Source organism: Nelumbo nucifera, chromosome 3 (genome assembly GCF_055504915.1).
Source record: "Nelumbo nucifera cultivar China Antique chromosome 3, China Antique-T2T, whole genome shotgun sequence".
Taxonomy (NCBI): Eukaryota; Viridiplantae; Streptophyta; class Magnoliopsida; order Proteales; family Nelumbonaceae; genus Nelumbo; species Nelumbo nucifera.
In genome coordinates, this window is record NC_142651.1 from 79310202 (window position 1) to 79326173 (window position 15972).

The 15972-nt window shown below is 39.4% G+C and overlaps 1 protein-coding gene across 1 annotated transcript; it reads right to left on the reverse strand.

The window, feature by feature from the left end:
- Positions 1–363: 363 nt before the first annotated feature.
- Positions 364–4200, reverse strand: LOC104588760 (laccase-17-like). The gene is made up of 6 exons (XM_010246829.3): positions 3980–4200; positions 3705–3856; positions 3310–3554; positions 3039–3167; positions 1848–2831; positions 364–604 (listed from the first exon to the last, which is right to left on the reverse strand). Exons 1-6 carry the CDS (start codon positions 4106–4108, stop codon positions 474–476), a joined length of 1770 nt encoding a protein of 589 aa, XP_010245131.1. The 5' UTR covers positions 4109–4200; the 3' UTR covers positions 364–473.
- Positions 4201–15972: the final 11772 nt, after the last annotated feature.

Consider the following 15972-nt stretch of genomic DNA (forward strand, 5'->3'; position numbering starts at 1 on the left):
CCCTCCCCCCACCCCCCTTAGTTATTTGATCTATGGCAAATACCTTGGCTAAAACTAACATACTTAAATAACTTATTTTCACTGTATAAACTGTATCAGTATATGTTCTTTCAAATTATTTAGACCTCCCTTATAGTTTGACATCACAAAAATCTTGTCTATATTTAGAATTCAATTTCCTAAATGCCCTTATTAATCATTGAAATAAATGAATAAAATATTTAAAATTAATTACAAAGTCTAAATCACAAAATTCATTCAATTTTAATTTATCTTCACAAAGCCCATGCTTCTCAAGATTACAAACACTTGCCCACTCTCTTATAGTTTCTCTTTTCTCACTCTTTTCGAGGGAAAGAAAGGTAAAGCAAGAAGGAAGTTAATTTTTATAAAGAGGAAGAACAAAAGTACAATGAACAAGTTCGAAGGTCATCACACTGCAATATTGAAACCATCAGTTTAAAAGATCAAGATTAACATTTGGGAAGATCTGACGGTGGAGGTGGAAGCTTTTGACGTGGGAGCTCTCCGTCCATCACAACCCATGCCATCCTCAATCCCCAACTGGTGTGGAGTTCAAGGTGACAGTGCATGAACCAAACTCCTGTTAAGACGTCGTCACAGATCAAAATTAAATGAGATCAAGCCAATAATTCAACATTGATTAAAATAATAATTCGGGTTAGGTTCAGAAAAAACTCTACACACACTCTGCAAGTGCGTGAATTCATGGGCACATTGGGAACATCCACTCCCAAGGCATATTTATGGGAGATATTCTCAATTCCCAATATGTGGTTTGATGCAGTGTTTAGAAAATCGGATCGGACTGGATCGATCGATTGAATTGGTTAAACCGTGATCTGGATCCTCATCGGTTCAATTATACCCTAATAATCGGATTTGCTCAAAACTCGCTTAAAACTGACTGATCGGCTGGTTGAACCGGAAAATTGGTGAATCAGTTCCAGTTTCATAAAATAGCGGGCTTATATATAAGTGAAATTTTAAATGTTTGTTAACAAGATTTGAATTCGAGATCTCTTATTTTAACAAATTACTTAGTTACCACTAATCAACCTCTTTACTTATGCTAAATAATGATTATTTATTATATATATTACATTATTATGCACATATTTTAAAAAAATGTAAGTCAAAAAACTTGAACCTTAGTCATTTGTTTTTAAAAAATTAATAAACTTACCATCCATCCACCATATTTAAATACATTAAAAGTTGCAAAATACGTTATACATGATATTTATGACCCGAAGTATATACATGTATATGCCATGTTATCACGGTTTGACCCAATCAAACTTGACCCGTGAACCTCTCCTTTCTCCGGTTCTATACCCAGCCCGGTTCTCTAAACATTGGCCGGATGTTATTTAGCTAGAGTTTTTGCTTGTAGGGCTCCTCTAATTTACCCTAATTTTTTTTCTTCAGCCATAAAAAAAATTGTCACCCTTACATTATATATCTTATTTACAATTTAAGATAAATTGCAGAAATCTCCCCTAAATTTTCTAGTTGTTGTTGAAACTTTCTTAAAGATTGGTGATCACCTCCCCTTCGGTTAGGATCCTCTAAAACAGAGGCACGAAAATGTCTAAAATATCCTTCCAATCTCTTTTTTTTTTTTTCTGAAATTGATTTATTTTCTAAATTTGCCCTTCGAATCAATTGTTCTCAGTTACTAGCCTGGGTAGTAACTGAATGCGTATTTTGGACTTTCTCAGAAGATTCGAACAAAGAGGGTGTAGGGGAGAGGTTTTAGCAATGGTCCGGTTTCAACAATTTACGTATAATTTATACTGTGTGTGAGTGATAACACTACCCACCTGGATTGTCAGCCAAGAACCGAACTGCAACCCAACCGCCGGACGGTACACCCACAGTGTTTCTCTCGACAGGATCGACAAGGTTGAAGTTGGGCGGGTGTTTGTTGGGATCATAGTTGCCAAAGCCTTGGCCCACGACGAAGAAGTTGAAGCCATGGAGGTGGAGAGGGTGACTATCAGTACCAAGTAGGCTAGTATCCTGCATCACCAGCTCCACGCTAGTGTTGAAAGCCAGCTCCACTACTTTGGTGCCACAGTTCACGACTGTGTCGTGTGGAGGAGTACCCGTATAGTCGAACGAAAAGGGCGGATTTGTAGGGAAGTCAGTGGTGTAGATACCATTCGCTTGTCCAAAGAAATGAGCCTGCAGCAGAGCTGTGGTGGGGAGTGTAAAGGAGACATTGTTCACTGAAGCCGAGAACTGGGCGCCATTGGGCCCCTGGCAGGTTCGGTTCTTAGGGCAAGGTCTCGTCCCTAAGCCTACCGTGAAGAAGAACCGCCTGTCGACAGTCTGAGGGACGTTACATGGAAATTGAGTTGTAGCCAAGCTGCGCAAACTCTTTTGAAAGCTAGTGACCAAGGCGATATCGTTCAAGGGAGGAAGGGATGGTTTTAAGAGCGGTATATCCTTGGGTGAGATGCTGATCAGTGAAGGAGAATTAATGGATGGAGCTTGGTATTCGTACTCTAGGATTCCGGCAGCGGTTGAGTTATCGAAGGTTCCCGAGCCGGTGAAATACGGCCGGGCAGCCATGAAGAATGTGGCTTTGGGGTAGTCAGGCTTGGTCTCAAGAAGGACGTTGGTGGTTTGTCCTGGTGCAATGAGGAGAGTGTCGGTGTGGAATGGCTTGACGTAGACGGCATCAACCTCGACAACGGTGAGGGAGTGGTTGGCGATGCTGAAGAATAATTCCTCATCGAGCGCAGCGTTGATCATTCGAAGGAGGTAAGTCTTCCCAGTCTTCACCGTCAGCTTGAATGTATCTGGCAAACAAACCGGGATTAATGGATCGAACAACAAATTCTGATTCGCTGATCAGGAGTATTGACTATTGATCGATGTTGGCTAGCTAGCTTCTGCTTAATTAATTTTATCATTCACACCTAGCTAGCTAATTAAATCTGGTAAGTACGTACGTAGTGGAAATGGACTGATAATGGTAGGGAGGTAGCTAGCTATAGGTTAATAACCTTTGGCGGAGCAGTTGTATAATGGGCCTGGTAACCCATTAATGGTGTATGCGTCGGAGACATTGGGGCCACGTCCGGCCTGCAAAGCTTCGCTGATGATTGCCTCAGGGTCTCCATTCCACCACTCCCCTTGAAATCATCAAATCAAAGCTGATGTTCAGAAGAATGATAAGGCCGGATAATCAATATAAATATAGCTCAATTTCACATGTGCACATGACACATCTCGTTGGCCGGCCGGTGATGAGTGAGTTAATTAACAGTTAGTTACCCAAGATGATGGGGACCTCCTTGTAGGGATTAGCGAAGGGGTAGGAATCATCGGGCTTTGGAATAATGATAATGGGTCCATAGAGGGTCGACCTCAGCCATGAAATATGAGCGTGCCAGAGAAGAGTCCCTCTTTGCCCGATAATGGTGAAGTTGTATACGTAGGTTTGGCCGGTTTGTATGGGACACTGAGTCACATATGCTGGCCCGTCCGCCCATCCGCTCCCAAGCTGTCGAATTCCATGCCTGTTTACCATTCACCAACCCATCAGAACATAAATCAAACACAAATTCAACAATTTTTAACAAAGTCCATATTTTGCACTAGCTAGAGCCTAGAGAGATTTGATGATCGAGATTGGACGACCTAAGTAGTGCAGAAGAGAGACGACTTACCAGTGCAAGGTGATATTGTTCGGAACATGGTTAACCACCTCAATTAGTAACCGGTCACCCTCTTGTGCCGTGATCTGAGGCCCGGGAAACAGGCCGTTGACAGTCACGATGCTCTTTGTGTGGCATAGCCGTGTCACAGTTTGCAACTTGATCTGTAAAAGAGCTCAAATTGAGCAAATTAAACATTAATGTACGTGCAAATTAAATGATAAAAAAAAATTTGATTAATTATCATTAGCTATTCATTGGCATTAATTCAGTACTGTAATACATACATCGAATTTGTAATATCTTGTTTTTCCTGAATACTCGGCAACTATGAGCTCCGGCAGGGGCCACAATGTGCTCATCACCATGATTAGAGCTCCCATAAGAATTGATGATGGAAGAATGGAAGTACCCATTTCAAATCCTTCTCTCTTTTTTGAAGACAAGAGTCGACAGATGATCAGATTGGTTGCTCAAGTGGCTCCTCTCCTTGACTGCGAATTCCGGGGAGCTTGTGAGGCCTCTTATAGATAACAATACGTAGGGACAGCGGCTAACTCAATAATAGTTCGGATCGGTTAATTATACCCATTTCAATTAAAGTGGGCAGGTTCAGAAGTTTCGACATTTAACACTAGAATCAGTGTTTTACAACCCGAATCAGAGGTTGAACTGCCCTCTGGGTCAACAAGTCAGTGGTGCAATTAAAAATTCTCCTTTTGTGGCATATATAGCCGTGTCACAGTTTGCAACTGGATCAATAAAAGGACTAAAACTGAGTAAAATGGGTCCAACTCCAACAACTAAAAATTATGGGAAATATAAAAAGAAATTCGAACACAGTAAAAGAGGAAGGACAATTTGCATAGAGGAAAGTCTTTTTTTTTATAACTGAAATAAAAAATATATCACATACAAAGAATACATACCAACTGGTGCATTTGGCATTTCTTATTTTAATGATTTATCTCCTTTTTTACTGTTAAAATGCATCTATAAACACTAAGGCCTCGTTTGTTTTTCAATAAATTACTTATTTGGGTAAGTTTTTTTTGGGAAACACTTATCCGAGTAAGTGCATTTATTCATGTTCTTTTATTTCTCTTGTAAATAAGGCAATGACCATTTTAGTCATAAAAATCCATTATTAAAAGGGCATTTTTGTCTCATTCAAGTGTTGGCAATTTTTCCCCTACGTGGGAAAGTTATTTATCCACCTAGGAGATAGGTATCACTTACCCGAGTAAATGATACCTAGGAAAATAAACTTTCCCTGCTCTCCACATAAATCTGGAAAAAGAACGTAGGATTCTTGGTCAATGGGAACCAAAATCCCATTGACCAACTTTCCCCCCTCTCAAAATCCGAAAAGAGAGTGCCCCATAAAGGGTAAGTTTGGTATGCAGTCAGAATTGGAATCGGAATGATTCATTTCCATAATCTATTTGGTTCAAACAGGAATGAGAATGGGAATGAGAATTAAAATCAGCAAGAATGAGATTTCATTCCTAAGGGAGGGGCAGGGAATGCCATTCCCTCAAATGGGGGAATGCTATTCCAGCAGGAATGAGAATGGGATTCCGATTTCACCCAACCAAACAGTTGGAATCGGAATAATCCATTCCGACTCCGATTCCAAACCCCTATTCTCGCGAACCAAACAAGGCCTAAGTTTTTAATTTATTTTAAGGACTTAAATGAAATGAAATGAATCTTCTTTTTTCTCATGTCCTCATATAAGTTAATATAGATCTTCTGATCAATTATTAGAGCATTCAAAGCTAAGGGAGCTAAGGGGTGAAAATTCTTTACTTGGGCAACCATTAATTGAATCCTCAGTTTTCTCACCATTTGGGTTGACTAGCCCGCCCTAGAATTTGGATGGTCAGAACTTTTGCTGTGAAGCTCAAATATGAGGCTGTCTTTGCCTGTTTGGTGCAACTTGCAACGCAAATGGAAGAAGCCTCACATCAACATCGTTGGCTAGTCAATTAATATTTTCTTCTGTAATAACCCTGCATTATTTCCTTTGTCATGAGAGAAATATTGTTCATGTATTCAGATCATCCAATTAAACTATTGCACTTCCCCGGCGGATGAAAACAAACCCCTGCCATGTGCCATCCCTCTCCCGACAGGACCTAACTGATCGAATTAAAAGCCTTTTGGCTGCAACGAAGAGTGACACATTCAAGGTCTTCAATCAATCTTCATAACTAAAGAGAAAAAGACAAATGCATGCCTGTAAAGAGAGAGAGGAAGGGGGCAATCCATGAGTGAAGATGTGTCCTACAAACTGGGTTACCTTTCACTTTCCTGTTTGGCATTGGTTGATGAATAAAATTTTAAGGTGGCTGCCTCCTCAGTTAGGGTTAAAAAAATGTCTCGACAAATTCACGTAGGGGTCATGTTGAACCATAAATTATAACTTGAATTTGACCAGTTCTTACTTAATTTGTTCGATTCTTATTTTTCATTGTTTGTAATGCAAACAAACGAAGGACAAAAGTGAAACAAAAATAAATCACAATATGCACTTAAAGCAATTGCACTCTCATACTTTTGCAAATAAAATTGCACTGCGAACAAGCTTGACCTAAGGATTAAAAATTAGGAAAAAATAAGAGTGTACTATTTTTGTAAGGCCACGTTTGTTTGAGGTAGAAATCGAAACGGGGTAAATTTTACATCCTGGTTTGATTTTATATGCGTTTGGAAAGAGTGTAATTTTATCCTATAAATCAGTGTAAAACTCCACTTTGAATTCTCTTTACACCAATAATTGATGAAAAATATATATCCAAATTATCAATGTAAAAACTCATTGGCTTCTATCATCAAAGTAAAACTTCTCTCACCCTCAAGTCTCTCTCCTCCGTTCTCCATCTACTCCATTTCAACTGCCATTTTTGTCTCTCGCCGGCATTGTTGCTTCTTCATCGAACATCCAGTATGAGATATTCTCTCTCTCTCTCTCATTCCCTATTCTCTTTCCTAAACAGAGGTTCAACATACAGATCTGGTGATATTTTATCAATCTTATAATGTTTGGAATGTAATGCTCAATGTGACTCGGATATTGCTCCATCTCAGACATTGCTCCGCCACTCCGTCGTTTCAGTGATTCAAACGTTATGTTCATTCTCCCTTTTTGAGCATTAAAAATCAGTTTTTCATCTATGACAAATAATTTCATCTAATTTACACCTTAGACAACCAAACATGATCAGTGTAAATTTGTAAAATCAATCGATCCCAATTTCCATCAATCATTAAATTGATTCACATTTTCCATCATGTAAAATTTGAATTTAAACCTCAAACAAATGCAACTTAAATTAATGGTCGGTTCAGGACATCAACTACCAGAAATCTTCCATTTACTTTACTTTAGTTGTAATACTCACCGTATACAGTTTCGCATTTGCACTAGTTTAGGAATGTGTTGCATGAGTGCTGATGATATCAAATTGGGGTTATCCATTTTACAATGTACAACAAAATGCTCAGAAAGGCAGTCCTTGGTGCGTAAAATGTCTCTTTATTATCACAGGCAGGATTAACTGTTCTTATCAAGTCCACATTAGAAGTGGTACCAAATTATTAAATTACTGTTTGTCATCAAATTGACAATTTATGCAGGGACTTTTGGTGAGGTGACACAGATTCCAAGAAAACATAACTCATGTTAGACAATGGTTATTGATGGTGAAACCTAAATTGTGTTGGGGATTTCTTACATCTAAAGATGTTATATGGGAACATGTTTTAATTTACAAGCTAAATATCAACAGGGTAAAAATTTCTAGCAAAATAGTGTCTCCTCAGCGGTTTCTACTACTTGGAATGGAATGATGAAGGTAAAGGATGTGCTTAAATGTGGTGTACTGTGGTAGAGTTTACATCTGCGCCCCACAACATCCCATAGCACATTCCCATCAGGTATTGGGAATATCTCTTGATGATAGTACCAGAACCGATGATGTCATCAATAGGAGATGTTTTCAATACACGGCAGGGATGTGCTGTGGAACGTTGTGAGGCGCCCCCTTGTAGGTAGAGGTGTCAATTGGACTATATTTGGTTCAATCCGATTCAGTCTAATGTGAGTCCATTATAAATGGACCAGGTCCAATCCAATCCAATGAATGTTTTAGACCTATTTGGACCAGTCCTATTCAATGTCTGGACTGTCCTATCTGTTCAAATTCATTTTGATTTAGATTGATTTCAACCCAAACCCAGCCCATTGACAGATATATTCTTATCTTATATAAATGGATCAGATATTGGCTTAATCCAACCCTATCTAATATAAATTCGTTACAAACGGACCAGGTCTAATCTAATCCAATAAAAATTTTGGGCCAAATTGATCTAATTCAATGTCTTGTTGGTCTGTCCAATCCGTCCAAATTGATTTTGGACTGAACGGAGTCCAATCCAAAACTGGTCCATTGACACCCTTACTTGTAGGGCGCAGATCTGGACTCACTGTGGTATGGTGTAAACATTTTTCATGACCCTCCTGACGCAGTTGATCTATATCATATGAAAGTGGCACAAATTATAGATCCTGTTACCAAATCTTGGAGGATGAATTTATTGTCTTCCACTATTGCTGCAGAAGATGTTCAAAGGGTGTTGAGATCCAATTACGAGCCTAAGAAATTGAGGTGGAAGATACCCTTATTTGGAGTAAAGGACCCCCGGCCACCACATGGAAAATTCACTTCTTCTCCATCAGCCCAGGTACCTCTTCTTCATCTATCATCATTGAGGATTAATTACTATGGGGAGTTAAACTTCTCCCATCTCTGTTAAAACTTTTTCTTTGGCATTGTTTACACAACATTGTGCCAACTATTGCTGTTCTAAGGTAAAGGAACATTGATATTAATCCAACGTACCCTTTATGCAAAGGTGGTGAATGGTAATTTCCGATCACATATGTATGATATTTGGGATGTCCATGTGATAAACACCTACATGAAATGGATGGTGGATCCTTGGTGAAGATGTTATCTTGCACCAAATTTGGGAATCCCGCAGCGCTTATGTCTTTAAGGATGTGTTATTAGATCCTCAAACTGTCACATACTTACATGGATTAATTTTCTTTTTATGTTAGGTTGCATTTGGAAATGATGCAAATGGATTGTAAATCTCGGTTCAGGATAAATTTATACTCTGGTTTATTTTTGTTTGTGTTTGGCAATATTATGTTTATGCATTGACAAATGACAGATCAATGCATATTTGAATTGATAATAAGATGTAAAAGTCACATCAATAAAAAAAAAAGTAAATTTGTATTCAAGTGGGCTTTTGATAAAAAAAAAAAGCATATACTTTATCGGAATTCATGTTTGCATCCATTACAGTTAAAAGTCTGTTTGGTAAGAAAGTAAATTAATTTGTCAGTACAAAACTAACCCAATTTTGTAATTTTAGACTTAGTTTGGAAAAAGTACAAATACAAATATATAGAGTGCAAAATATATGAACCATTTTACACTCTATATATTTGCATTCACACTTATTTGCATTGTTTCCAAATGCAACTTTAACAACATATCTCAGGAATTGTTAAATGATATTCCAAAACCACTGCCTCATTGGTGTAAACCACCATTGGACTATATTAAAGTTTAATGTGGATGCTTTCCTAATTCAAAAATGGTCAATCAGCGGCTGGTGTTGTGATTAGAGACTGTCAAGGTCAATTTTTATTAGCGCGGGCGATTCCTTTTGACTATGTTTGGCTTGAAGGGAAAATGTAGGAAAACCCTTACAAACCTTGTTGCCAAATATGACTTTTATTGTTGCAATTAAAGATCTTTTACTTGGTCATCAGTACCTACTTTCTTAAAGAATACTCTTGTTTCTGATATTTCATCGAACTACCTTAATGAAATGCCTTAGGGCTTTCATGGTTCAAAAAAACTATTTAAGTAGATTGGGTGATCTGAAAAGAAAAGGGATCGATCAATAACAAAATTCATGGTAACCATTCTATCCAGTGTTAAGTAACATCTCCTTTGGTCAAGAAATTAGGATCTTAGAAACCGAATTTATCATATAGAACCATGAAAACTAGGGCTGCAAGTCAGGCCCGGTTAGGTCGGGTTGAGGCTAACCCTAGTCCAACCCTATGTTCCCACCCCCAACTCTAACCATAACCTAACCCGACCTACCCAACCCTAACTAACTTTCAACCCTAACCCAACCTGATGTTGGGCCCAACCCAACCTTTCCATCCCTTAAAATCTAGTAGAAAAATAAGTATTTGTTTATCGTGAATTATGACTTATGATAATTTTTTTCTCAAAAATATAAATTCATGAAATCAACAATAATGAAACACAAAATTATGGAAATAAAATCACTAATAACAACTCATAGGATCAAACAAATAATTTGAATATATTAGATAGATCACACATAAAAATTACAAGACAAAAGGAAAAGACAAGTAATCAAGTACCTATGAATAACTTAAAGAAAAGGGGCTATACAACTATCATGCGTCTAAACAAATCAATGTATGTTATATATATAATTATATATATGACATATAGTAGAGTTGTAAACTAATAGACTAGTAGTCTAGTACTATAGGGGGCCGGGTTCAGGTTAGGTCGGGTTGCCCGAGGGGTCAATCCTAACCCAACCCGAACTAAGGTCGGATTCAAGAATTCCAACCCTAACCTAACCCGATCATCAACCCAGCCCAACCCAACCCAATTTTTTCGAGTTGGGTTCGGATTGGATTTGAGCCAACCCGGCCCAAGTTGCAGCCCTAATGAAAACCATGGGCCTGGACCCTCAACATTCAGCTAGAAGGGGGTCTTTTTCTGGAAAAATCGAAAGCATATATACCACACACGTAAAGAACCAAAAAGAAAAATTTATTAATTTGATAAATGACTTCGGGTATTGCAGTGAGCAAGTAAAAGCAAGCATTCTTCATGGATTAATGCAATCTATACATGTCAACAGATCGCTTGGATTATTGGTGGGCATGATACCAAAAATGGTTTGGTACACGAGAAGACCAGACCATCAAGCCAATAGACCTGAAATAGGAGAATTATATCAAAACCCGAACTATGTCTATGGACTATGGAAGTCCAAAATATCCGATCCCAACAATAGGGATACAATCATAGAATCCCTCATTCAACTGTCAACAACCAAACAAAGAGTCATCACTATTCAATCCTCATATATATATATTAGTCTCTTGCATTTTTTATTTCTTCCAAATATGAAATCATAAACTGACATGTGCATCCAACTTAGACATGTTCATGGGCTGGGTAGCCCGATGGTCCGGCCCGGCCCGACCCGTACTCGGTCGGGCTTGGTCATGTAATTAGGCCTGCGGGTCTGACCTCGGGCCTAACACAGTAAGTCCGATTGTGTTTCGGGTCGGGCTCGGGATTTGTCAAAAAAGCCTGGCTCGAGCCCGGCCTGGCCCGGCCCGATTTAGCATTATATATTTTATAAAATATATAATATGTATTTTATATATTATATAAAATATATAAATAATATAATATTTATTAAAATATATATTTATAATTTAATATATACATTTTTATTCTTTTTTTATAATCTCTCTCTCTCTCTATTCAGCCACTAACAGTATGGGCTAAATTTCGGGCTTGGGCCTAGGCCCGAGTTTCGGGCTTTTTATGAGAGTTGGGCTCGGGCCTTAGAAAATTCTGTTAATATAGAGTGAAAGCCCGACTCGACCCGGCCCATGAACAAGTCTAATCCAACCATTAATTCCATTCAATCCCATTAATATAAAAGCTCAATTAAATTTTAAGGTTAATTATTTACAAATTACTATCTTTTACTTTGAGGGTAGTGGCAATTACTCCCTGGGTAAGTGAGGTTTCATTGTTATTATGCGATACAAGTTACTTGTTAAAGAGAGAGGCAAGAGGGAGAGGGCATTATCGGCACATGGGTAAGTTGCTTATCCATCTTGCAGGAGGGTATTAATTAGTTACCCGGCATTACGTGGGACCCCAACATAGTAGCAAATAAACTCAGGGATCATGGTCAATTTATCGATTCTAACAAACGAATGGAGCTTTGTGACAAAGACTCCCATTTTCAGATTCTAACAAAGACCCCCTCCATTATCATTTCATCAGTTAACTTTGAAAAAGATTTCGTGTGACTGTTTAAAATTTTTTAAATCCCTAAATTACCCTTTTTTTCTTTTGCAATTTTCATTTGATAGAAGCTTCTCGAGTGGGTATTTTGGTAAATTTACTTCTTCCATCATTCAACTTAATGGAGAAGGGGTTTTTGTTGAAATCAAAAAATTCAAGGGGTATTTATCGCAAATGAAAATTCAGGGAGTCGTTACTGCCCCTAAAGTATAGGGTAGTATTCTGTAATTTATCCTAATTTTTATCATATATCCATGTATGCATATAGATAGATAATATATAATTGTACAAAAAAATAAATAACTTTTCTTTTAAATTTCTAGTTGTTTTCTTTATTTAAAAACAATAAAATAAATTTGAATTAAATCCAAATCTGATTTGAATCCAATATATAAGACCCGAACCCATTTCAATCCCTCAATAGATCGGGTTTTGAATGGATTTAGAAATGCTTGAAACCCATCCAAATCCAACCCAATTACAGCCTTATGAACCAGTTTACCCTACTGGTTATTATGCCCACTATAACCAGTGAACCGGATCTAAAACTAATGCTTCGTACATTTGAGTTTGATTTTTATCAGAACAACGCCCATTCGAACGGTCTTTACAACTTGCATTGGAAGTATCTCCACATTCATGTAATTTTTTTCATGATAAAATATTCTCGATGCAAGGTTAGAAAGACTGTTGGAACCCTGTGAGCACGGGTTTGCCATAACCGAAGCCAATCTCCGTACATTGGTTATTTAACTGTAGCCTGGTAGGTGGACCAATCTCTGATCCAGGTTTTTCAGTTATGAGGTGGAATGCCTGATGTGTAATCGCCGACACAACCTGACCAAAGAAAACAAAAGCCACGCTTCCCCTAACACAGACATACAATAATTGTGTTTCCTTCAGTCCTTTTCTCAATTATCTCCTTTACTGTCCTTTGTATGTCATATTAGTTTATCCCCGTATTCATTATCAAACCTAATATCCAACCGTTAAGTTTTAAAATAATCAAGGATAAATTATAAAGACCCCCCCCGCACTATGGGGTCTGTGATAAAGATCCTCCGATATTTTGTTTTGCAACAAAGACCCTGTACTATGACCGTGAGATAAAGACCCTCTTCCGTTAGTTTTCTGTTGAAATTTATCGTTATAATACTTTTCAATCCCCATACTACGCTTGTAATAACTATTGGGACAATTGGAAAAAAATATTGTTCATCTTTCCCAATCTCACAATACATGAACAACATCTCAAAACATCTTTAAATTTTATTCAACCACTTTGATCATTCAACCACTTTTTGTTGGTTTCTCCTCCATTCACACCGCTTTCTGACCTTTTACCATTTTCCCCCATTCATTCTAGAACTTTTTTTCTCTGGTCTTAAATTCTTAATTGACTTTTAAAATTTGTTCCATTTTTTTTTCTACGATCATCATTAGCGACAACTAAGCATTCCTACATCAATTTCTTCCAAATTCCAGCCTCTAATTTACCTTCTTGACTTGTCTGTAGGGTCATCATTGATAATGTCGTTTGTGCTAATGCGACTGTAGTGAAGGTATGCTTCTTCCAACCACTCCACCCCTTCCAGAAAATTAAAATAATAATAACAATAGAAATTCTTTTTGAGACAGAAATAATTCGTGAGAGGTTTCGAAAAAAGAATACCCAAAAACTTAGAAATCAAACCAATCCCCTCTCTGTTTTTCTGTGTTTCAGGTTAACAGCGCAAAGAAAACATGAAATCCTTTTGGAGGCCATTCAAGTTCCCACAGATTTGAACCTCCGTATTAAGAAGGCTAAAATTTGCTTTCTTCAATGCTTCCATTGCTAAAGTGCACTGGAGCCAGAGCTTACTATAGCCGCTTTCCATGATTGATTTAAAGTTTTAAACCCCTCATTCCTTTTGCCCTGAACGTTCCCAAATCTCTACTTGTCTTCACTTTTATCCACAGTTTTCCACGTGGCCGATCAAAACGGAAGGAAACTCACAGATGAGAGCGTTATCAGCTATATTGAACAAGTACAAGGGATTATCGCCACTGCTGTTCGTGTATGTGAGGTCGGGGAAAATGAACATTGTTTTTTCTCAAACTGTCCGAATAGTTATTATAAGGGTAGTATGGGGATTAAACAATATTGTAATGGTCATTTTGGACGGAAGGATAACGGAAGGGGTCTTTGTCTCACGGTCATAGTACAGGGGGGGTCTTTGTCACAAAACAAAGTATAGGGGGGTCTTTGTCATAGACCCGATAGTCCAAGGGGGTCTTTGTAATTTACCCAATAATCAAATATATAGTATCTGTATTTTCAAACCCCAAAAGCACAAAGCCTTATCACCCGTTTGGGAGGGCTTCAGCTTTGCTTTTGGTAAGTAGCTTTGAGGAAGCTATCATAAGTTCATAACTAAGCTTCACTAGAAAGCATAGTTTTCAAAACCGGACCAGACCGGATGGTCGGATCGGAAAAACCAGGAACCGGTCAGGTGATGGGTTTTGTTTTCCCCAAAACCAGATTTCCCCCCAAAACCGTTGATTTTGGTTAGCGAATTGCTGAATCGGGAAGTTAACCGTTCAAATGGTTCTGACCGTTTTTTATTTTTTTGAACTTTTTTACTTTTTTGTCAAAATGGGGCAAGCATTCGGGTCGAACAGTCGGACTGTTCGAAGCTTATTGCTGGGTTGCCAATGGTATCTGACGGAGGCCAAGCTTATTGCTGCGGGCCTGAGTTCGGGTAGGTTCTTTCCCTAGTGATCCTGTCTTGCTCTTCTTTTACGTGTCTTACTGATTTCGAACTCCTTTTCGCAGGTACAATGGATTCTCGAGGGTCCCGAGGTGCGCACTTGTTCGAGGGGATGAAGAGGAGAAAGCGAGTGGCCAAGCGAGCTCGCGCCGAGCCATCCCGAGCTACGGAGCCCGAGGTGCCAGATTATTCGGCAGAGGAGCCCGAGATGGTTCCTCCTATGCAGGGGCCGGCGGTGGCTCCTTATGCCGAAACCACACACACGGGGGGGCTCCCGCCTATTCTGAGTCCGCTCATATGCGAGCTGGGCCGTCGGGCTCGAAGGCCCCGGGGGACTTCAGGAGCGTGCTGTCGCCTGTTCATGCCCTTCAACGGAGTAAGGAGGCGATGTTTCCTGAGGAAGTTGCGGCGTGGACCGAGCTCCCTCTGCACCAAGTGGCCTGCCGTGCCGTTACTCATGCCATGGTGGTAAGTGATCCCTTCTTTAGAGCTCGACTTCTATTCTCTTATTCGTTTCTCTGATCTCGTTTTCCTTTGATAGGTGAACTCCTCCATTCACGCCTTGGCGAACCAAGTGGAGAAATGCTCGCGGCAGGCGCGAGCTGCCAAGGAGAATGCTTGTGCTGCTGATGCTGCTGCTCGCCGTGCGCTGTCTAGGCAGGCGAGGTCTCAGAGGGATGCCGAGGCCATGGGAGTGGTGGTGCAGCGCATGGCGGAAATGAAGCTGGACCTGGAGCACCAGGTCGAGTATCTTCACGAGGATATCAGGGAGAGGACTCAGATCTTCTCTCAAGGCATTGAAGACGCGAAGAAGAAGGCTGTCAACGATTACATTGCTTCGCCGGATTTCGATGACCTGATGGTAGACTCCTACAGGAGGGGTTTCAAGCTAAGTCAGTGGATGATCCGGAATACGTACCCCGACCTCGATACCAGCGCCATATCCACTTCGCGCATCACTCCGGAGATGGCTAATGCTGCGGGAACCAGACTCCGAGGGGGAGGCAGGTCCTTCGGGTGTTGTCGGAGAGGCTTCTGATAACGATGAAGTAGCCCTGGGCTTGTGAAATGAAATGAAATGAAATGTCTCCCTTTTTTTTTGTACACATCTGTTTTGAAATGAAATGTCTTTTTGTTCATGTATTGGTGTCTTCGGGCTATATTTTTGCCGAACTGACCATTTCGGTCCTTCAGTTCGTTTTATGAAATGACTTCAGCGTACTTGCCCTGGTGGCCTATAGATAGTACCTTCTCAAGTTGACAACGTTCCATGCTCGGGGTACTTGTTTCCCTTCTAGGGTTCCGAGCTCGTACGCTCCCCCACTGAGTGTTTTCATT

Coding starts and splice junctions, on each gene's coding strand:
- LOC104588760 (XM_010246829.3), bottom strand. CDS start 4,108: ATGGGTACTTCCATTCTTCCATCATCAATTCTTATGGGAGCTCTAATC. Junction 3,857..3,979: donor CAAGATATTACAAATTCGAT/GTATGTATTACA, acceptor GCTCTTTTACAG/ATCAAGTTGCAAACTGTGAC. Junction 3,555..3,704: donor AACAATATCACCTTGCACTG/GTAAGTCGTCTC, acceptor AATGGTAAACAG/GCATGGAATTCGACAGCTTG.